The following is a 21,460-nucleotide window of genomic DNA, read 5'->3' as shown; positions in this document are numbered from 1 at the left end:
AAGTTTTCAGTGATTTAAAACTGAGGTATTTGATGGTGAATTCAACAGGCCCCATATTTTCCCAGCTCTTCCGAGTTTAACACTGGAGAACAGTACATTAAACACTAAGCACAGTGGTCACTCAGACCTCCCTTTGTCTCTCTCTACTCAAAGAAGAAATGTTCTCAAAGTACAGCTGCTTACAACTTTTTCAGAGATCAATGTACCACATTTGTCTCTGTACCTCAATTTTCCTGTAGACCTGTATAAGCCAAAGCTTTGATCTCCACCTTCTTCCATTTCCTTTCCATTTTGAGAGACAGTTGTGGCTACACTAAGGCACATAATTTGAGCAAGGCACACCACAGGCTCACTCAGATTGGAGTTTCTTTATGTGGCACTCTAATTGTGAACCTGCTAAGGCATCTGTGTCTTAAGATGAGCACTGCGAGAAGACAACCTTGCAGAGATTGCAGGACCTCCTTGGACCACCATTTTCTACTTCAGGGCCTTTCAGAAAAAATGTAGACTGTAGAGCTCAGATCTGAGACAGGAGATTTTCTTCCCACAGTCCAGACCCTTGTCAGTAATTCAATTCAGTCTCATACAAGAATAGCCACAGTTTCAGAACATGTCACACTGTTTTAATAGCACTTCCTCTCATCAGCTTCCAAGAAAATGTTTTGCTGTAGCAGCAATTCTTCTGTCCTATGTTTAACCATGATGTTTCCTACAGTGCACCTCACCATATTGCTCTGTTCCCACAGCCCATACATTTTGCATTGTTTTTCCTAAACTCAAGCTATCGGCATTTTCTGCTTCTTTCAAGACTCTCTCTCTAGAACAATTCACAAATGGCAGGTTTTTCCTGTGTCACATTTTATGTTGGATACTGTCTCAATCCACTTCTGTACTGAGTTCAGCTAGTTCTTACATCTTCAAGGCTATCACAAGATCCCTCTGAGATCTGATTTATGATATGACACAGCTGATGAACTACAAGTTCCCAAAATTGCTTTCCTTTAGAAAGCTATGTTTAAGAAAACAGGACAGAGAGCAGTCTTCTCTCTTAAGAGGCTGGTGACCCTACCATAAGCCTGAGTTGTATCACATCGAGGGAGTACTTTTCAGTAGAAAGTTGCATGAATCAATTGCCCTTTGTAACATAGTTTCTGCCCCAGGCAGCTGGTACACTCAAACAAGGATGGTGAGAGCAAAAGCATAACTAATTTTCGTCCTGATTTGCAGGCGATTATGGTATCTTTGCTCCAGACACTGATTTTTGTTCACCATCTAAACCTATCCTTGTTCAAAACCAACAAATCGAACAAACCCACCCCATACACCACTAACAAATACTGCTGGAGACTACACGGCTCTGTTCAAGGCTCTTTTTCCTGTCTTATGAAGGTTGCTGAGGTGCTTCTTTTCCAAAATGCATTCTGTTTCCAATGTCATAGAGAAGTGAAATACTTGTTCTCATATGAAACATGCAACAATGTACAAATTGGTGGGTAATGTGCAGACATCCTTATCTTCGAATTTCCATTCTTTTTCTTAGACCCAAAACCTTGCTTTAAAACTGTGGTTTGCTCTCCCTCCCCCAAGGCTCCCCCCGCTTTCCTTTGTGGCTTAACAGATAAAGTCAGAACAGGAGGAGGTTTCACCACTTTCGCTACATGTAAAAACATTAAATAATTCTGTTATTCTGAGACTTGCTGATAGTACGAAAATGACAACTGAACACCAAGGATAGCATTTTCTTTTTCTGCTTGTAACTGAGGGCTTCTCTGGTTGGGTTTTTCAGTTTAGTAAATTCTTGATGCAATTGTCTTGATATGAGCCTTTCAAGAAATTTATTATTTTCCCTATTTTTTTTCAAAGAAAGTACAATTTAAACATTTATTCAGTTTATATTGAAATATATTCGCTCACATACATTTGTCAAATCCTATTTTTATCTCATTAAAAAGGCTTCCTAGTCGTACATACGCAATAAATAGTCATCTAGGAATGTTACATATAATATATTCACTCTATTACATTCCAAGTCAAAATGAAAGAAATTAAAATTTCATAGAATCACTGACTCACAGAATAATTTACATCGGAAAGGACCACTGGGGGTTATTCAGTCCATTCTTTGTAATTTGCTCCAAGCATGGCTAACTTCAAATTTAGATCATGTAAACTGAAAAAGGTTCCAAACACTAATTGTTTTTATAATTGCTTGTTTTACAGTGACATTCATTTAATAGCTTTGTGACATTTTCACAGTAAGATATATCTTTTTTTAGTGCAGCAACTATGCTGTTGCCATAAAATGACACAAACGCCCTACTCAGATGGCAGGCACAAATAATGATCAGTTATATGTGCATATGTGTTGGTTGGTATGCATGTGCACTGAGGAGACCCATGATGAATCATCCTGTCCTATAGCTGAAAGGTGGGACTGAAAATCTTCTATTTGCTGCTCCTTTGTTAGAGGAGTAGGTAGAAATATAAAGGCAATTTGCTGCCATGCATTTTCCCATAAAAAAAAGAGAAAGGCAAATATTCACAGCCTTCTCAACTAACTGAGATTTAAGGAAGCCTGACTTTCTAAGGTGCAGGTCACAGCTCCTGTATTAACATTTTGAGTTTGTTTGAATGGCAACTTTCATGTTGTGTGATAGTATTCGGAATAAAAAGCTTGAAATTTTAGGGCTGCACCCTTAGTTAGCAGTAGAATGCACAGATACATCCAATTAATCACATTGCAAATTTCTCTCAAAATTTAAAAATATGATAGCTTTGACCCATCAGTTTAAACACCAAGAAATCATTTATTTATTGCTGCAACAAAACAAACAAACAAACAAACAAAGTCCCTGAAAAACCAAACAAAACCCCCAAAGAACCAAACAAAAAACCCACCTACTTTCCTAGTCCAAGAAGCAAGAGGATACTAAATACACTTCTTTTTGGCCCTGAACTCCTACTAGCTTCACAGGATGAGCTCTAATTTTGTATTTGCTTCCTAGTACTGTAATTGTTGGATATGTCACTTTAGATGCATTTTATGTAGGAGCAACAGCACATGTTCCTGCCTGGCAGAGTCTGGATTATTCATGCACATATTGCAGTGGGTTTCACAGGCTCTACAAAAACACATCTAAATTGGCAAGCTTTCTGACGCTTGGTCTTGCATCTTATCCACTTTGAAAGAGAAGGGAGTGTACCACCTATCAAATATCTATACCGAGATGTACTGTGATGAGTGACTCCTTTGAATAATTGATTTAAGGGTCCAGGATTTCTCAGAAAATTGTAACAATATGTGACACCTTCCACCTTGATGTAATTGGAAGAGACTACACAACTCTTACCCTGTAAAAAATGATACAAAATTACTAAATGGTCTCAACCTAAGCTGAGCAGCATCCTTTTCTGAGTTTATTTCTTCAGAATTAAATTTTCCCTGTGATCAGTGTCAATACCAAAAACTACAAACAGCATCTTTAGGAAAACTGTCTTAATAGAAAATGCAGTTACAAATGGCCCTGAATATTTAGATACATTATTACACATGGAGGTCTAATTATTTCTAGCAGTCTTACTCAGACAGAGCTGAAATGTCAGTATAGTTGTTGGTGCAAAAATGATACAGTGAATGAGAAAACTCCTAAAATTTCTGTTCACTCTGCATCACTTGTCTACACAGTAGACATGAGTTTTACATGGCTGTCAAACCTGACTTTTCCATCATTTAGCATACAAGCACTGAATGAGCAGAGGAGGAATTACTCATAGATTTCATAAAAAGCAGAATCCTTGTTTGTGTAATTTTATATGGTTGAAAGATAAACACAGATGTTGCATTTGCAGATATTATATTTATAACATTATTATATCAATTGGACTGTGCTTCAGACATAGAAAACCATTTACACTTATATTTCTTATTTCTTAAAGATTTTTAAAAGTTTCTTGACAACATGCATATTTCATACATTTAGTCAAAATTATGAGACTAAAGAAAAAATTGAATTAAAAAATCAACTTTCAGACAACTAAAAGTAGTTTGGATGTTTTTAAGTAAAATACTTTGAAGAATTTCTATGAACACAAAGTATTTCCTAGATGGGATTAGCACACAAAAATCTTATTTTCCACTACTTTTGTGTTTTAAAAATGTGATCTAAAGTAGACTGGAGAAACTCCTTGCTAAAAGATGATATTGCAGAAACAAGGCCCTATTCTTTCTACAGCTGTAGTTATCTGACTTTCAGATGTCAAGTGGAAGCAGTGGGAGCAAATTCTGGGCCACTTTGATTCTCATGGGAAAATTTATTTAAGAGAAAATATAACTTCTCAGGGTTTGTGCCTCCTTCTGATAATTTGTATATATGTCCACTTACAGAATCGCAGAACGTCTCCAGTGGCCACCAATTCTATCTCTTTGGCTGAGTCAGGACAGATAGTGTCTCTGCCATGCAGAAGTTCGACTACCTTCCTAAAACCATTTAACAATGAAGATTCCATCACCTCCTCAGGTGCCTTGTATCTTGAAAAATGGAAGACAGCCTTAGATGTAAAACACGACATGAATATAAACTGGAAATGTCCATGAAGGCAGATTTGTCTGGTTAGCTGAGATATCAACATTTATTGCTGATGTCAGAGTTTTGGCCAGAGAGACACTATTCTATTCTTCCCACAGAACTGAAATAAATTCAAACCGAATCACGTTGCAATGCACAGCATGACTGGCATGCTGCTAATCAGCTTCCTTCCAGTTTTAAAATGAAAGTTGTCAGGCTTACTTCTCTGATTCGTAATGAGATTTCAAGTTTTGCTTCTTTCTATCCTGAATTTCTCTGTCTTATTTTTAGCTCATTCTTTCCTTTACATGCTAGAAAGCTTTTAAGCAGTGAAGGAACTTGCTTTTCACGCTAGTGTTTTGACTTCTGAAACACACTTAAAGCTACATTTCTGAACAGCAACGTTTCCTTGTCCTGGCTATGACAGGAAAACATCACCATTCATACTCTTTGATGCTTGTCCTTCTTGTGATCCATTGTATTTATTTTACATTTAGTTCATGTCTACAACAACTATGGATAGTTTTTCCTGTTGTTTTCCTGACTCCATTCCTTTGGGAATTCTACATGAGTCATTTAGCAATATGTGTTAGTAGAACAGTATAATTACACTGTGTGAAAAAAATCTCATCTTTGGGAGTAAAATGGATGTATGCATTGATTCTCCTCCAATTTCTTCCCTCAAATCAGCTGGCTTAAAACCCTCCTGCAGCAGGATGGTATAATATTATGTCATAAATCACAGGACTCTCTTCTGAACTTAGCAAATGGCATATGCCATTAGCATTCATCACACCCAAGGTTTATTGCAATAAAACTTCTCTGCAGAGTCTCTTCCACCTTTGTCTACCTATCCCAGGAGTTCAGATTCAGCACTGATAAAATCATAGAATTATTTAGATTGGAAAAGGTCTTTAAGATCATTGAGTCCAACCGTGAACTTAATACTGTCCATTAATCTAGGCATCTTACTTCACAAATGGATTTGCCTTGACATCCTATAAGAAACAGAAGGAAATCTTGCTGGTTAAAATGTGCCAGTAAAGAAAAAATAAGGAGTTTGTCAGTTGAAGTGGAAGAGATTCCAACCAGCCAGTCTGCCTAGTATCCTCCAAAAATCCATGCTGTTTTTGCCTTCAGCAATAGCAAATACCACAGACAGCAGTCCGGACAGAAGAAATGGAACATAATTTCTTAATTCTTCTTCTGCCTGCATTTTCAATCCCACAAACCTCACCCCCCCCACCCCCCCCCACAACAAAACAAAACACCCAAAAACCTGTATGAGCTGACATTTCCTTCAAAAATTTTACTGTTATAGCAATCCTTTTGCTTGTGTACAAAAAGCAGTCTCTACTCCAAAAGAAGTATTAATTTAAAAAGCCATTCTGTGTCTTTAGGTTGCTAGATAGGCTACTGAAGGCATTTTTACCATCTATCAGGGTCTGGGTCCTGGACCTTCATGGATACAGCCTTGCAGTGGTCTTTCACACCCCTGTGGGGTCAGACCCACACTGTCACCCTATAGGCCTTGGAAGCTGTCATCCTCTCCCACCTGCAGTCCTGAAGCAAACTGGATCTTAATGAATCAATGCAAAAACCATTAATGGGTGCCAGAAAACATCCTAGTGATTCTTGGAAACTTGAAAATTTAGCAACACGGTGGGGAAACAAGTAAAATCTGCTGCAAAGAATAATAGACCAGTGAAGTGCTACTTTTAAAGGAATGGTAACTAATAATTGATTCCCACATTTACCCCATACTCGGTACCATAAAAATTCTTGGTTTAGGACATTTTTCCAGGTAAATACCTCCAAAAAGACTAGGGATTCCAAAACCTGATCTACTGCACCTGACAGAAGCTTGTAGTAAAACTGGCCCACTTTTTCTTTCTGTTGTTCATGATCAGACCACAAAGTAATCAGCTGTTTCAGAATCGCAAATTAAAACAAGACACTCTTCCCTCCTGCCCAGACAATACATACTCTTCTTCAGATTATTAAGTTCAGACTGTCTTACTTTACCAGACGCACAGTTTCTTACAAGGTATTTCAAGGTCTGATCCTTGTGCTGTCTGCAGCAAACACTTTGGACATTCTGTGTTATCTCTCTTTTAGCTGCTTTTAAGGAGGCCAACCCCTGCTGTTGTGTTCACACCATAGGCCTCCATGAACCTTTACCTTGCTTCTTGAACGGCTGCCCTTGCATTCCTTCCCTGCCACACTGGATGTGTTCTTTGCTTAGACCACTTCGCCTTCTTTGGAAGGACAGTCGTGGTAACACTTGTACACATACTTAGTATCTAAACAGAGATCTGTCCCAACGCGGCAGATCCATTTGCAGCATGACTGCCTTGCTGCAAGCTCGTGGTGTTGGGGCAGTAGGGAATAAGCAATTTTATTCTGCACTGTGTGCAGCCTTCAGACTCGGGCACTGGTAATCAATGGTATCATCTGGCGGCCTCAGTTGCTGCAGACAGCTGCCATCTCCACCCAGAGAGAGGCTTGTGGCCCGCGGCTCCCGGCACTGGGCTGGCAGGGCCACGCGGAGGAGTGTGGCCACTGCCCGCCGCTGCCAGGCGGCCCTGGGCGAGCGGTCCCGCGGTGGGGAGCCCCAGGCAGCCCATGGAGGGAGGACAGCTGGCTATACTGCATGGCCCCGCTCCGCAGACAGCCGGGCACCCACGGCCCACAGTGACTGGTATTGTTCTGGACTTCACCAGCTTCACACTTCACCAACGTGACACATCGCACTAATAGGGGCGGCGGGAAGGAAAACAGAGGAGGAAAATCCCCAGCGAGGAACCAGGCAGAAGCACGTGCTTGTCTCGCTGCCGCCTCCCGGCCTGGACCGGCCTCCCCGTGCTGAGGCGGCGCCCGAGGCTCGCCGGCATCGCAGGGCGCCGCTCCCGAGGACGGCGACCCAAAGGCCCCGGCCACGGGGGGGAGCAGCGGGGAGCCCAGAAGCGCCGGGGCCCGGAGCGGGCTGTGCCGAGCCCGCGGCGGAGCGGGGGGCGGGCGGTGCCGCCGTCAGTCAGCGGGCGCGGCGGGGCGGTGCCAGAGCGGGTTGGCGGAGGCTCCGGGGGCGGGGCGGGGGCAGAGCCGGCGGCGGGCACGGCACCTCCGAGGCGCTGAGGCGGCGAGCGCGGTGTGGGCAGCGGGTCCGGGAGCGCGGTGCGACGGGCGCACGGCGGAGAGCGGGGCGTCGCGGTGGCAGCTGCTGCCCGACGGTGGGAGAGAGGTGGTGACGGCCCCGCCGCTCCTGCTGCAGCTGCTGCTACCGCTGCTGCCGCTGAGGTAAAGCGAGTCCCGCTGCATCCGCTGCAGCTGGTGCTGCCCCTCGGGCGGCCGCGGGGGCAGGGGAGTGGGGCGGTGCGGGGCCGTGAGGCTGTCCGGAACCCGGGCGCCGGCCGCCCCTGCGGGGCAGCAGTCCGAGCGGCAGCGCCGCTCCGCGCAACTTTTCCCCCGTGCGAGGCGGGCTGTGGCGCCGCCGAGCCCGCCGGCGCGGCAGGCCGGGGCGGGCCGTCCGCTGCGACCGAGGCAGAGCCCAGAGGACGGTGCAGCCTCTCCCCCTGCGGCCGGGGACGGCTCGGCTCGGCGCTTCCTGGACGGGCAGGGCGGGCGGCGCGCCGCGGCCACCGCGGGGTTGCCCGGGAGCCCCGGCCCCGGGTGGCGTGGGGAGCCGGGTTGGTGCCCGCGGCGGGATACAGCCCTCTGGGCGGTGGAAGGGGTGTCCGTAGGGAACGCTGGGGCAGGAGCGGTCGGCGCGGCGTCCTCCGTGCCCGGGGCTCCGCCATCGTCCCCGCGCCGCCGGCAGAGCCGGCTCGGTGCAGCCCTGCCCCGGCGGTGGAGGGGCTGCAAGCCCACGGGCACCGGCGGCCGGAGAGCGGCTGCTCTGCGGCGGGGACTGCATGTCGGTGCAGGGCTCCGGAGTGGTTAACCTGCCGGCCTCTTCAACGGGACGCAAGTTCACACTGTGCTGCTTTCCTAAGTTTTTAAATTATAATTATTAATTTAATTATTCTACCGAAATAGTCTTGATATTTACCTGCTATCGTCCATCGTTTGCAGCCTTTATAAGGTCTTTGAGATGTTTCAGAATGAGATGTGATGTACAGTGCTCAGAGTACTTATTCAATGTGTATGTATTTGGACTCGTTCAAAGACTTGTGATAGAATCTCCACAGATTCAAAATAATTATTTCAGACTGGAAGCCGTATAAAGGTATTGCTTCGTGAGAGATCACGAACCTCATTTCTTGCAGAAAATAGTGTTCTAATGTGGTATTTGGTCGTCTCCACTTGGAGAGCTTACTCCAGAGAAAGCTGTAGTTGGAGTCACAGGTGTGTAGACACCTAGTGGGGAGAAGAGTCGGCCTCCAAGCAATTTCTTTGCTTACTCCTCAATTCTCATTATTTCAGTGTCTCCCTGAGTATGTTAGTCAGCTCTTCTATCTACCAGGCTTATCCTGCAGTGGAAGGGAAGCTTGTGTTAGACACTATTTCTCTAGGGAGTTTTGGAATTAGTATTATAGAGATTGCAGTGCAAGGAGATATGGTTATTAAATTTGTTGATATAAAGGTGAAGAAAAGCTTTGCATCTTGTGTTAGGGATGCTGTACCAGTAACCAGCCCACCCCTATGGTATCACTGTGCATGCATATGCAGTGTAGAAGTTTTTGCTCTCAGACACCAAAGGCATGATAGCTTGTGTGGGAGGAAACACTTGGGTACCAGAGAAGTGGGAGCCAGATGTCATTTTTAACAGGGGAAGAAGAGAAGGGTAAAGGGGAAGATTTCATGTCTCCTTCCTTTTCTACTTAAATTTGTAGGAATGTCTTGAGTTATTCTGTTGAATTTTAAATTTTATCACTACTGAAATGCCCAACATAAACCATTCTGCTGAGAGACTGGAATTCTGTCTGAACTCAGGAATTTTTAGTGGCATCAAGCTCTTAGACAGTAAATAAAAAACAAATGAACATGTATTCTCTTACAATACTTCTTCCTCCTTTTCCATTTGGCCAGCCAAATGGAAATCCAGTAATACATCATCTCAAATATAAGAGTGTTTCTTCCCTGAAGTGTTTGGTTTGTTTCTTTTAATCTATTTAGGATGGTGTCCAAGCTATATGTTTTAAGACCTGTCAGCTTTAGTCAGTTTGAGTCAAAATGCCTGAGTGTAGAGGCTGTGTAACTTCATTTAGAGTAAAGGGAATTTTTTTTATACAGAATCTTAGCAAAGCAGTCTAAGAGGGCGTTTTGAATACACTGGTGTTACTAAGCAGCTGTAGAAAACTGGTGCTTGTCCCTGTGTTAGGTCTATCTGCAAAATTCTTGAACTATTGAGTCTTAGTTAGTCCCTGAACTTGACACATAGTAACAATAGAAAAAGGCATAAATCCAAGAAGTTCAGAATGGCTGACTCACGGAGTGTCTCCAAGTACATGAACCATAGATCAGGAGGTCAGATGCTGGGAACTCTGTACTGAGGGTGGTGCTGATAAGTGAGCATGAACAGGTACTGTAGCTCTGAGCCCCGGGAAAACTGGATCTAAGGAAACTTTGCTACCATAGCTTCACTGAGTCTTTCTAATGTTTTGGGTTTTTAAAACATGCTTTAAAATTGTCATAAGAAGTTCTTATGTTACTACAACATTTCCAGTTCTGTATTTTCAAAAGATGCATAAGAGACAGAAGTACTAATTTTAAATATATGGCCAAAAAGTTTCTATGATACATTTGATAATAAAAGATCAGACGAGTAGGTCAAGTCAGTTGAATTATGCAGTATTTAGAAGACTTTGTTGGCTGCCAAAATGCCCATAGGCAGTAGGAGTTAAATAAGTAGTTGTAGCAAAGCACTTGTTGAACCTTCCTTAAAAAGAAAATAAATATTTCAGCGTATTTAAAGTAGTCAAAGTGGTAATTTTCTAGCAGGCTTTGCTGTGTGCATAGCTGGTTTTGATTGGAAACATTTGTATTAATCATAACACTTGGATCCACACTCTGTAAGTGCATTTTTTTCTCCTGCTACATGAAACAGGAGAAAATCGTGCTTTTGTAAAGGCTTCTCTGCTATTTAGTTGATATATTGATACTTGAACTTTTTTTCCAGTTTTTGTCAGTAGACTTTTCTCTGGTAGAAGAGACAAAATTAAATATCAATGAAACTATTCATGTTAATTGCAAAGCCCGTGATACTTGGTTGCATCAGGTAGGCAGCATAGTTTGGTTTTTCAGAAGTGGCTGCAGAAATTTCTAATTAAAACTGGTGGGAGCTGAGTGCCTAATACACACGGATAGATTTGCAAGTTGCTAAAATAAATACTTACATGCAAGCTTTTTGAAATAGGAAGTCTAATTCAGGTCAGATCATTCTTTCCTACAACAAAAACTGGTTGCAAGGGATAATAAGGAAGTTCTTCAAGAACTTAACAAGACTTTCTGTCACGAGAGATGTTGTGCAATGTGCTGCAGGGACCTGATGGACTGAAGAGGACCCACATACAAATTAGGGATCAGGTTCATTCACTGGCACAGAAAGCCCATATGCATTCTTATAAACACTTCCTAGCTTGTCAGTTAGTCATATTTCAAAGGACTTACTGAGACATTAGGAAAAATGATGTGGAAAAGAGCTGTCAGATGTTCCCTGTTCCAGCCCTGTCTACTGGTGTCTCTTTACAATGTAAAAAGGGAGTGTTTCACAAAAAAAAAAAAAAAAAGAACTTTCTACACATTGAGTACATAATACACAGTCAATATTTTACCTGCTGGTATTACACAGCTCTCTCAGGTCTTTTATTCAGATGCAGTTTAGGACTTTCAATGTAGCTTTGAGTAGTTAGTACTTCTGGTTTCCAGTATAGCATTTCAAATTATGATTTGGCTTGCCTTTTTAAGATGAAAATGAGTAACAGTTGAAATAAAGATTAGAAAGCTTTCACTATTCTATATGTCTTCAAGCAACTGTTCTCTAAATAGATTTGGGCTTTAGTCATATTTTTTCTTTTACTTTATGGTTGGGCAACCTTGAGCCAAAAGTTCAGGCCTGTGCTCTCATGCCTTTAATGTAATTTAAGCATACACCCTGATACTTCACTCCTGCTAGGGCTGCTTAGGTGGTCTGGGTGTGCCTGTTTCAGTTGCCGATTGTTTTTCTAGTATTATACCATAAACACATTAAAAAACATCTGGGAGATGGAGGAGTGGTAAAGCCCCTCTTTAAAAAAGAAAAAGGGGAAATATGGTAGTCATCAAGTAAAAGCTCTTTTACAGATTCTGAGAAGATAAGTTCCCCCAAAACGTTTTTGAAATACAGGCTTTAGGATGTGGATTGTTGCCCATCCTCACCCTTGTAATAAACAGGAGGAGACTGAATACCCCAGTGATCAATGCTAATTACAGTAAGCTCCTCCTCTGTCTTGACAGACCTTTTGTGGAGAAGGGGTGTGGCTGTCTGGCTTCAGGGAGATAATATATAAAATCTTGCTGCCAGGTTAGATACTGCACTAGAGGGATAGCTTCAGGGCTTAGCCCTCTCACCCTGAGACTTTTCAGTTAGAGGGATAGCTCCAGGGCTTAGCCCTCTCACCCTGAGACTTTTCAGTAGCCATAAGTCAAAAATAAGGAAGCATGCCTCATACTGCAGGGGTACAAATTTAGTTCAAGTAATTTGACATATATCCTTTATAAAAATGCAAATATTAGCTGGAGATAATATTTCTGCTCTTGGTTGATTTTATTGTTACATAGGATTCTTAGGTGGGACACAGCCTTTGCCAGAGTTGCAGAAAGCTTAAGTCATAGGTAGAATACCAAGTTGACATTCAAGAGAATGTGAAGTGATTTAATCAGATTTCTCTTCTCTTTCCAGGAAAAGCATGTGTGCAGAGTTTGGTGGCAGAATATTTAAGGTATGTGGGCAGTCTGTGGCAAATACATCTGAAGAAAGTGTGACTGGCTGAAGAGTCAGCTGAGCTTGTGTATGGAGACACAGAAGTGCCAGCAAGCCCAGGAAAAGAACTAATTGGAAGAATATTGCTAGACACAGAAGAATTGGAACTTTTAACTTCTGCAACGGACAGTGACTAAGAATAAATACATTGGTAAAAATATCAGCAGTGAAAAGGCGGACTGGTGTTTTTTCATTCTCTGTTGGATTTTTTACTTAAGAGACTTTTTCATCATCCCATTTAATTCATCTTGAATTTCTCTGTACATAAAACTATAACTGGACAATCGCATTTTAATACTGTTTAATAGCACTTTTGAATGTTAAATCATTTGCCAAGATGAGTGCTGAGGGATATCAATACAGAGCTTTATATGACTACAAAAAAGAGCGAGAAGAAGACATTGACTTGCACTTAGGAGATATATTAACTGTGAATAAAGGTACCTTACTAGCACTTGGATTCAGTGAAGGGGAAGAAGCAAAGCCTGAGGAAATTGGTTGGTTGAATGGCTTTAATGAAACCACAGGGGAGAGGGGGGATTTCCCAGGAACTTATGTAGAGTACATTGGAAGAAAAAAAATATCTCCCCCTACTCCAAAGCCTCGTCCTCCTCGGCCTCTTCCAGTAGCACCAAGTCCTGCAAAAGCTGAATCAGAGAGTGAGCAACAAGGTCAGTATTCAGAAGGTTCATGGTTTCAGGTATTTTTGTTTCACAGTCTGAGTGTACATTCGTGTATATAGCACCTGCTGGTCAGCTTTTTTAGTGTACAGCTCAATTAAGAATTTTTTTTCTACATTGTAATATTTGGCTCATACACTAGTTTGTAGTTTCATGTGGTTTGTCTCAGGCACAAGGATCAGTGACTTATTGTGAGGTACATCTCACAGGTTGAAAAGTATGTTTTTAATTCTCCACTGTAAAAACTTCAGTGGAAAATGAGCCGGTTAACATTTATTTTACATCTCTAAGAAACTGATGGGAGTGTTTCCTTTTGTGGTTCATCAAACTCGCTATTGAGAAAATTCTCAGTGAGTCCAACACTATGCATTCTAAATAAAAGTATCTTCTTACCACAAATCTTTTGCTAGCAGCAAGAGATATATTCTGGGCTGGCGTATGGCATGCAGTAGAAAAAGATAGCCTTATATAAAATAAATCTAAACCGAGGAAATATCTTTTGGAGTTGCTTTTTAACCTGTATTTGGAACAGTATGTTAGGCAGAACTCAGAATTTTATCAGAACTCTTCTGTTAAGAGAAGAAGCAAGTCTTCTCTTTTATAATTGGAAAAGCATTGGGATAAAAAAAACCAAAAGAAACAAAAAAACCCCGTCCTCGAAGTGATTTTATCTCTACCTACTGACATTGATAGTTGGGTTTTACAGATCAATAAGCCAAGTACATATTAAAATAGACTTTACAGCCTATTGGAGAAGTCTAGATTGGCTTATATTTCTTCAACTTCTAATACTTCATAAATTCTCTGGGTTTCTAACTGTAGGTAATAGGAGTTGTAGTATGTGATCATGATTTTCACAGTGAAAAATTCATTACACCATAGTAATGAATAGTATTGTCTCACTGCCTACACAGAAATGTTTGCAGCATCACTTGCAGATTTATGGTATCAGTTTATCAACTTTTATCTCTCTATGCATAAGTTTATATTCAGCTATGCTAATAACCAGCAAAAATAAGGGCAGAAATATGTAAAAATGTATGTGGCAAACAAATTAACCTGGCAGAAGCCAGAAGAGGGAATCTGCACTGGTTTATATACCAGTGTTCTGAAGCACTGTAGCAAGCTTTCCTTGCAAGTCTGCAGTGCCTAGATGTAAATCATTGTGAGGATGAATTTGTAGGGTGGCATTTTAAGTTTTACTGTCCCTGAACTCTTGACTGGTAGTCATTAGAGCCTCATGTTTTCTCTTTTATTAGCATAGTTCTGAAAACGGCGTATTTCCTTTGAAAAGAAAAGCTATTTACATCTTTGACCATTCCTTGTATTGGACGTTAAGGCGGGCTGCTCCGGTGACACTGACTTTTCTTAACTCACCTGTGGAGATGGTTGTCACCATCCTATATAACTGCAGAATAAACATGGCTTTTTGGACAGGCACCTCATTGCTGACAGGTTATTTGGAATGGAAAGAAATTCTCATTCTTTACACGTGCACGCTGTGCTGAACCAACCAGCATCCCGAGTTTGACATTTATTGGTTTAAAAAGTAGCACTTTGTAACTTTTTTGGTTTCTGTACTCCCCCTTGCTACATGCTTCTGTTCACAGCTCCATGCTGTGAGCTGGCCACTGCACTGCACTGGGAAGTCCAAGTGTTAATCTTGCTGTTTCCAAGCCTCCTCAGACACTTATGGAAGTTTCAGGAGTTACTTTGGGAACTTCTGCTGCAGATTTGGGGGGCTCTGCTTATATGTAACCTCCTATGTGAGATTTATTGCCTTCAGACAAAGTACTCTTTACATGCAATGTGTTTATTTATTTTTAATACCATGGGACTGATTTAACTGGGCATCTTCATCTCAAGGTCTGCAGACATAAGCCTGCTGTGCTCTAAAATGTTTAAGAATCAGCTTGTAGTCCAACCTTGTTTTCTTCTGATTAAAAAAAAAAAAAACAAACCAAACACAGTTCCCATAGCTGGTTTTGAATTAAAGATTTTAAGCTTCATATAAGAGGCTAGATACCTCCATAATGCCCTAAGACCAGGGATTAGACCCTCCTGAATAGAAATTTGAACTTCAGGCTTAGATACTGTTAAAATAAACTATGCTTTCCTAAAAGAAATGAGGAAAAGTTGTCTCTTTAGAGATTTTATTTTTTTTTTAAGAGATCTAAGACAGAAGTGCTTTGAATCTTAGAAACAAATTTGGAAATGTTTATTTACTAAAAAAGTGTTATAAAAATGAAGGTGAAATTTTTAAGTTAGCAGAATGCTACAAAAATTAGGGTAAAAGCAGAGGTGAGGGCAGAAATATAGTTTAGATAAAGAGCAATGTAGCAATATATGTTTGATTTCCAGGCGGCTTCACTATTTTTGTGTATGTCATTTGGGACATTGTCCAGCATATTTGGGAATATTGTCCAGCAGCCAATGTAATGGGCAGTAGGCCAAAAGACTCTTCCCAGGATGATACTTCTCTCTACACCCTTAGAGTGTATTTCAAATAAATCAATGAGTAGTGTGAAACTTGCCTGACCAAATGCAGTCAAGTTTACATTTTCACGACTTGATGAATTGAAAGTACTGTGGATTGAAATGACAAATTAATGGGCAACTGTAATTTAAGACTTTGTAAACAAACCTAATTTATTTGTAATCCATATACTTTTTTAATTCTGTAAGGAGTCAGTTTTGTATGTACCCCTGTTGTGTGTATGTTGAGTATAAGAAACTTGAGATTTCAAAGAATATATATGCATAATCAAAGAAGTTCCTTTAATTTTGCCACACATTTTATTTTTTGAAGAAAACACTTTTTCATATTTTCAATACTCTTCAATACTTAATTATTCACTCTGAATTTTTTTTCCTTGGCTTTATTAAGCCTGATTAATGTCCAGAATGTTTTGTATTAGATCTAATTTGCAGTATTTAAGTTCAATGTTGCCAGTACTCATAATTGCGTATTACTCATACACGAATAATCTTACACATCTGAACACACTTTGCAGCCAGTGAGGCTGGTGATACGGGCAGAGCTGCTCATCAGGCCTGTGTCTTATGCACTAAGTCTTACTTAGAAACAGGGAGCTTCCTAAATGTTAAAAGACAATCTGAAAAAAAATACTCCCCTTGCTGGTGATCTTAAATTCCATTAAAACACTTAAATATTTCCTTGTATTTTTATTTTATTCGTGACTTATTCAAGTTTCCAGAACCATTGGTTAGGACAAGAATTGGCATTCCTTGGCTGGAATTTTAGGACTGTTAGATTTTGCCTGTCTTCCCCTTATCTTTGTCAATAAAGAAATAGATTTAGTCAGATTTTGTGGGGATTTTAAAAAAAAATTAATCTGAAAGGATATGAAAATAAAAGAGAAACAAAAGCCCCAAGAAGTCTCTAGCACCTTCCAGTCTCAGGCCTGATGCACGTCAGAGCTATGGCAAGGCAGATGGAATTCCTTTTACTGATGTGAGGTTCCAAGTGGCCCAACCTGCCACATTTTTTTTCCCATGAGGCAAGGGTGCCTGTCTGCTGCTGGGAGGATTGAGGTACTTGCAACAGTGGAGACACAACCTAGGAGACATATTATTCTTTATTCTCATCCTTGTTCTCCCTGTTAGACGTCTGAAGTTTATGTCATGCAGCAAAGATTTTACGTGACTGGGGTTTTTTCTCTTGGAATGATTTTTTTTTTCATTTCAAGCTGCATTAGGCTAGTTCCTCTTGCTTATTCCAGGTTTCCTCAATTCTTTGCAACTGAAAAGTGCATAAGCTGTACAAAGTCCAGATACATTTTGCAAACTTTGATTCAGCTCATCTGATATGGCCGCATACATTTAGAGTTGATTCATACAGCATCATTTCCCTACCTGTTTTGCGAAGGCTGATCTTAAGCAGACTTTGGAGCATAAATTTGATTGATGGACTGAAATACTTTCAGATTTAACTTGGAATGTTAAATCCTCACTTTGAAATGAAGATCAGATTGCAAAAGGGCAGACCAGAACTTTATATGAATAATTTGTCTGTTTTGATGTTTTGGCACTTCCTGCAACTTCCTGTGTAACTTAAAAGAGTTGTTTATGTTGACACTTTGTACTATTTCAGCTGATTTTGAGCCTAAAAATAATCTGAACCTCTTCCGTCTTGTGGTGAAGCTATAAAACAGATTCATTCTTTTTAAAGAAAAAGAACAAACTTTTTTTCACTCTCCTTATAGAACAGATACACATCAGCAAGTTACACAAAGATAATAACATGGAACATTTGGAAACTCTTTACTTTCACCAGCCAGGTTATGCAATATCTGACAGAGATCCAGTCTGACAGGGGGCATAAAACCATTTGTGCATGGTTTAACTGAATGCGGTGTAGGATTTGTTTCTTTAAATTTGTTATAAATCCAGTGTAGCAATCCATTTGTGAAAATTATTTACATTTGTGTATTGAGGAACATAAGAGTGAGTGAAATGCAGCGAACCTGGAGCCTCCATTGGGAAGAAAACAGTCATCTTGCCTGATTTAGGCAAATGGAAAAAGGAAATTATGGGATGAAGTGATGAGTCACTATCTCATGACAAATACAAATGGTAAATATATTTACCATTCAAGCCAGAGCCCTTGAGTTCTTTCTTTCTAGAACCAGTTTAGTGTAAACCTTTGCCCTGCTGCAGTTGTCAGAACTGCGTTGCAGTCATGAATTTTGACATCAGTTGAGTTTGACTTGCACTGAGAAATGGGGCAAGTCCCTGCCATAAAGCCTTGCTGGCTGCTTATGATCACATTTCTAGGCAAATTTCAGATAAGTGCATGCATCTGAAAACAGAGTCCTTGCTTTATCACTGATGATTGCAAAGATTTTTGAAATCTCCAATGAAGTGAGATAGAGCATTTTTTTCACAGTGATAATATCAGGGTTGATGATAACTAAAAAAGCCTTTGTGAGCACCACAGGAAGCACAGGGACAGGCTTTGGAAGTACGAGTACACGTAGGATAGAGGGCTTGGGCAAGTTCATGGTTGATGCGTGGCCCCACCTGCTGGTACAGGAGGAAGGAAGCAGGAGGAGGAAGGACCTTTAAACCAGCGTCTTCTGTTTGCGTTTTAATCCTCATAAGATGAAAACTGAAGTGAGAGAGAGAGAGCTTTTTAAAATAATACTTCAGTTAAGCAACAGATATTTCTGTGAAAAGTATATCACTTGGGGCACACAGAACCCCCTTTTATTTCTCAAAGGTGACCTTAGACTGAAAAGGCTTGTATGATTGAAATTATTCTCTTTTCCCTGACTGTATCAATCTAATTAATCTAATAAAAACAGTGCCTTATTTTACACATTTTGCATTAAGAAGCTGAAAGAATAAGACACTCCTATTTTGATGCTGTAACAAATATTTGTCTATTTTGTATCATACTGATTTTAATATTCCTTTCCATGATTATAACAGTGGCATTATTGTTGAGTGACTTTGTTTACCTTTCTTTAGCCTTCTCTTATACTGTTTTTGTCTGCTAATACCTTGTGCTGACATGAACGCTGGGGCAAATGTAAAGCATGGTAAAGGTGAATTAACCTACACCTCTCATTGAAATCATCTTGGTCTGGTCCTGTAGCTGTGATCCAGGAACCTCTGAAAAAACCTTCACTGGTTAGCAAATAGTTCTTACTTAGGCTTGCATATGATAACATCAGTTTGTGAGTTTCAGCAATATATGGTACTAAGTGTTTGCCAAGAATGGATCATTCAGCACCCTGAGCAAATAACCATGCCCACTTAAATAGTTGTGTGATGCCATACATGCATCCAGATTTTCTTGTGTGAAAGAATGCAGGTCTGTAACTGCAGCTGGCTGTGCACTGTTTCACATCTGCGTCTTACTCCAAAGCCGCTCTCCATGATGAACATCCATGAAATCAGTCTGAAGGCTAAAATACAAAGAACTTCTTTATTTTCATAGCTAAGAATGACAAAGGGAATTACACGATATTATTTTAACTGGAGAAGGATATTAAGTCCTGAGAATACTTTGGTGAGAATCTAAGTACTTGGGAGAACTTTGAGTTTCTGGCTTAAAAAAAAAAAAAAAAAAAAAAAGTAGTAACTCTGGTTAATAGCTGCTAACTTTTGTTTGTGCTTTCAGCAAAATACATGTCTAAAATGCAATTCTATTTTGTGATGGTTTCATTAAGTGAAGGCACTTGTGTAGATTTTTTTGTTGGGGTTCTAGTTTTCATTTTTTCTCTTTTTTTTCTGGTGTGTTGTAGAAATAACTGATCCTTGGACATTTCCTGAAATCTTTTCATAAAGTATTAGCAGGTTTAACCTTTTGTACTAATATGATTGTGTTTTGTTCAGTCTTTTATAAAGGCTGTATGCCACAGTCCACAAGAATAGCACCCAAATTTTGTTCTTTATTGTCACACATTGACCCACTTTTTTGGCATGTCAGACAGCATTAAACAATTATATTTAAGTTGATAGCTTTTCAAGTAACAAGATCCTCAAGGCAGAGTTTCAAAAACATATTACTGCCCTGATCCAGAGAAAGATGTGATTTCATATGGGTTCTTCACTTTAAAAATATATTTTGAGACTATCTTATACTCCAAAACTACTATGTAAACTATTACATGAATGATGAAAAACGTCTTTAACAGTTCAGTTAGCTGCCAGACAATTTTCTCATACAATACACTAAGACTGTTTGTATATGCTCTTCATCATTTGCTGTTAGAGCATTTCCCAGAGGTCAGTATCTGAGATAATTTCTTTACTGGAGATTGTGGATGTTGAGGGCAAGAAGTGAGATCTGCCTTTGATAGGTCTGCCAGTTTCCGTCTCTGCTGGCAAATCACTTGGTGGCATCTGGGACGGGAAGATGCTCCTGCAGAAGGGAGATCTCTTGCAAGAGTTGCAGTTACTTTGAAACCATTCAGGTTCCAGAACATTTTGAGCAGCTATTGTATCTTTTCAATGAAATAGATGAGGTTGATTTTTCTCTGTGTTTGTCTGTGGTTTTTTTGTTTTGGGGGGTTTGGTTTTTTGGTGGGGTTTTTTTGGTGTTTTTTTTGGTGATTTTTTGGGGTGGTTTTTTTTGTTTGTTTGGTTTGGTTTGGTTTTTTTTTGTTGTTGTCATTTCTTTGTTTGTTTTGTTTTTTGTTTGGTCTGGGTTTTTTAGGGTCTGTTTTTTAGAAAACGAAGTTAACTCTGCTTTCCTTGAATGTTTTGATGCTTCCTTTTAAAGCATACACATACTTAAAGTTGTAAAGGTAGCGGCAAAAGGCCAAACTATTCCACTCAAGCACATTGTTTGGTATAATTTATGTGGTCTCTACCTGGCTCTTTCTCCTCTGTGGGGTTGCATTTGCTGGATGCAGCATATTTGAACACTCCCATTCCATTGCCTCCTGCTTACCACCTGGGAAGGAAGGAAGACTAGTGCAACCTGAGATCTGTAGTCTGAGGGGGAATGCACCTCTGAGGTGGTTTTTGCTGGGATAGAGTTACCACGACAACCTAGCAGGAGGCATGGCTGCACTAGGTTTGTATGTCTTGTTTACAGATATAACAGTGGAATTTATTTATTGGGGTTAGGAGAGAAACCTTAAGTGCTATCACCTATTTTTTCCAAGGTCCCTTCAACCTGCTTGAGTAACACTGGTAGATAGCAGATAAACATGGAGGACTATTCTTGGAAAATAAACTTTTGAATGATACACTGTAAATCAGTGTTTCAAAGCATGTATGGCTTCTCCACCAGTCTGTCTCAAAAAGAAGTTTCTTAGTTTGTGAGGTTACTTTTTTATTTTCAAGTCCTCTTTCTCAGCTCTTTTTTGCTGGAGGTAGATGAAGGCACTTAAATTAGGGAATTAATGAAAGAAACCACTAATTATGCATCTTGGTAGATAAGGCTGCACAGCTGCATCTGTTTTCATTATCTCTCTATCCAGGAACATTCCAGAAATATGCAGTTAAGGGGAAAATGTTTCAGTCTTTTTCCTATTTGCACATAGTGTCCAATACTGAGAGCACACATTCCAGTCTTCTCATGCTATTTTTTCATGCAAATTTCATTGCAATTTTTCATGTGCTGCGCTTGGATGGAGACAGGAAAACGTCTGTTGTGTTTTTGACCTTACCCTTAAATTGTCTCCTTGCAAAGACACAGCTGCTCGGCACAGGTGAGGAGCAACAGAGACCATGGCAAAACCCTCCATCATTTCCTGCCTTGCTCCTAGCTGAGTGGC

General features: G+C 40.4%; 1 protein-coding gene across 2 annotated transcripts in view; it reads left to right on the top strand.

Moving 5' to 3' along the window:
• Nucleotides 1–7,675: 7,675 nt before the first annotated feature.
• Nucleotides 7,676–21,460, top strand: part of PIK3R1 (phosphoinositide-3-kinase regulatory subunit 1) — a 60,147-nt gene continuing 46,362 nt past the window's right edge. The window contains exons 1-2 of one of the 2 annotated variants that reach the window (XM_014881390.2): nt 7,676–7,862; nt 12,445–13,196. In XM_014881390.2, the coding sequence (XP_014736876.1) occupies nt 12,863–13,196 (334 nt within the window). In that variant the 5' untranslated portion in view covers nt 7,676–7,862; nt 12,445–12,862. Of the gene's footprint in view, nt 7,863–12,074; nt 12,239–12,444; nt 13,197–21,460 lie in introns of those variants that run through there. The other variant, XM_088157044.1, reaches the window with a different exon arrangement.

The sequence above is a fragment of the Sturnus vulgaris genome, chromosome Z, assembly GCF_052056855.1.
Source record: "Sturnus vulgaris isolate bStuVul1 chromosome Z, bStuVul1.hap1, whole genome shotgun sequence".
In the NCBI taxonomy this organism is placed as follows: domain Eukaryota; kingdom Metazoa; phylum Chordata; class Aves; order Passeriformes; family Sturnidae; genus Sturnus; species Sturnus vulgaris.
This window is presented reverse-complemented; position numbering and strand designations above follow the sequence as displayed.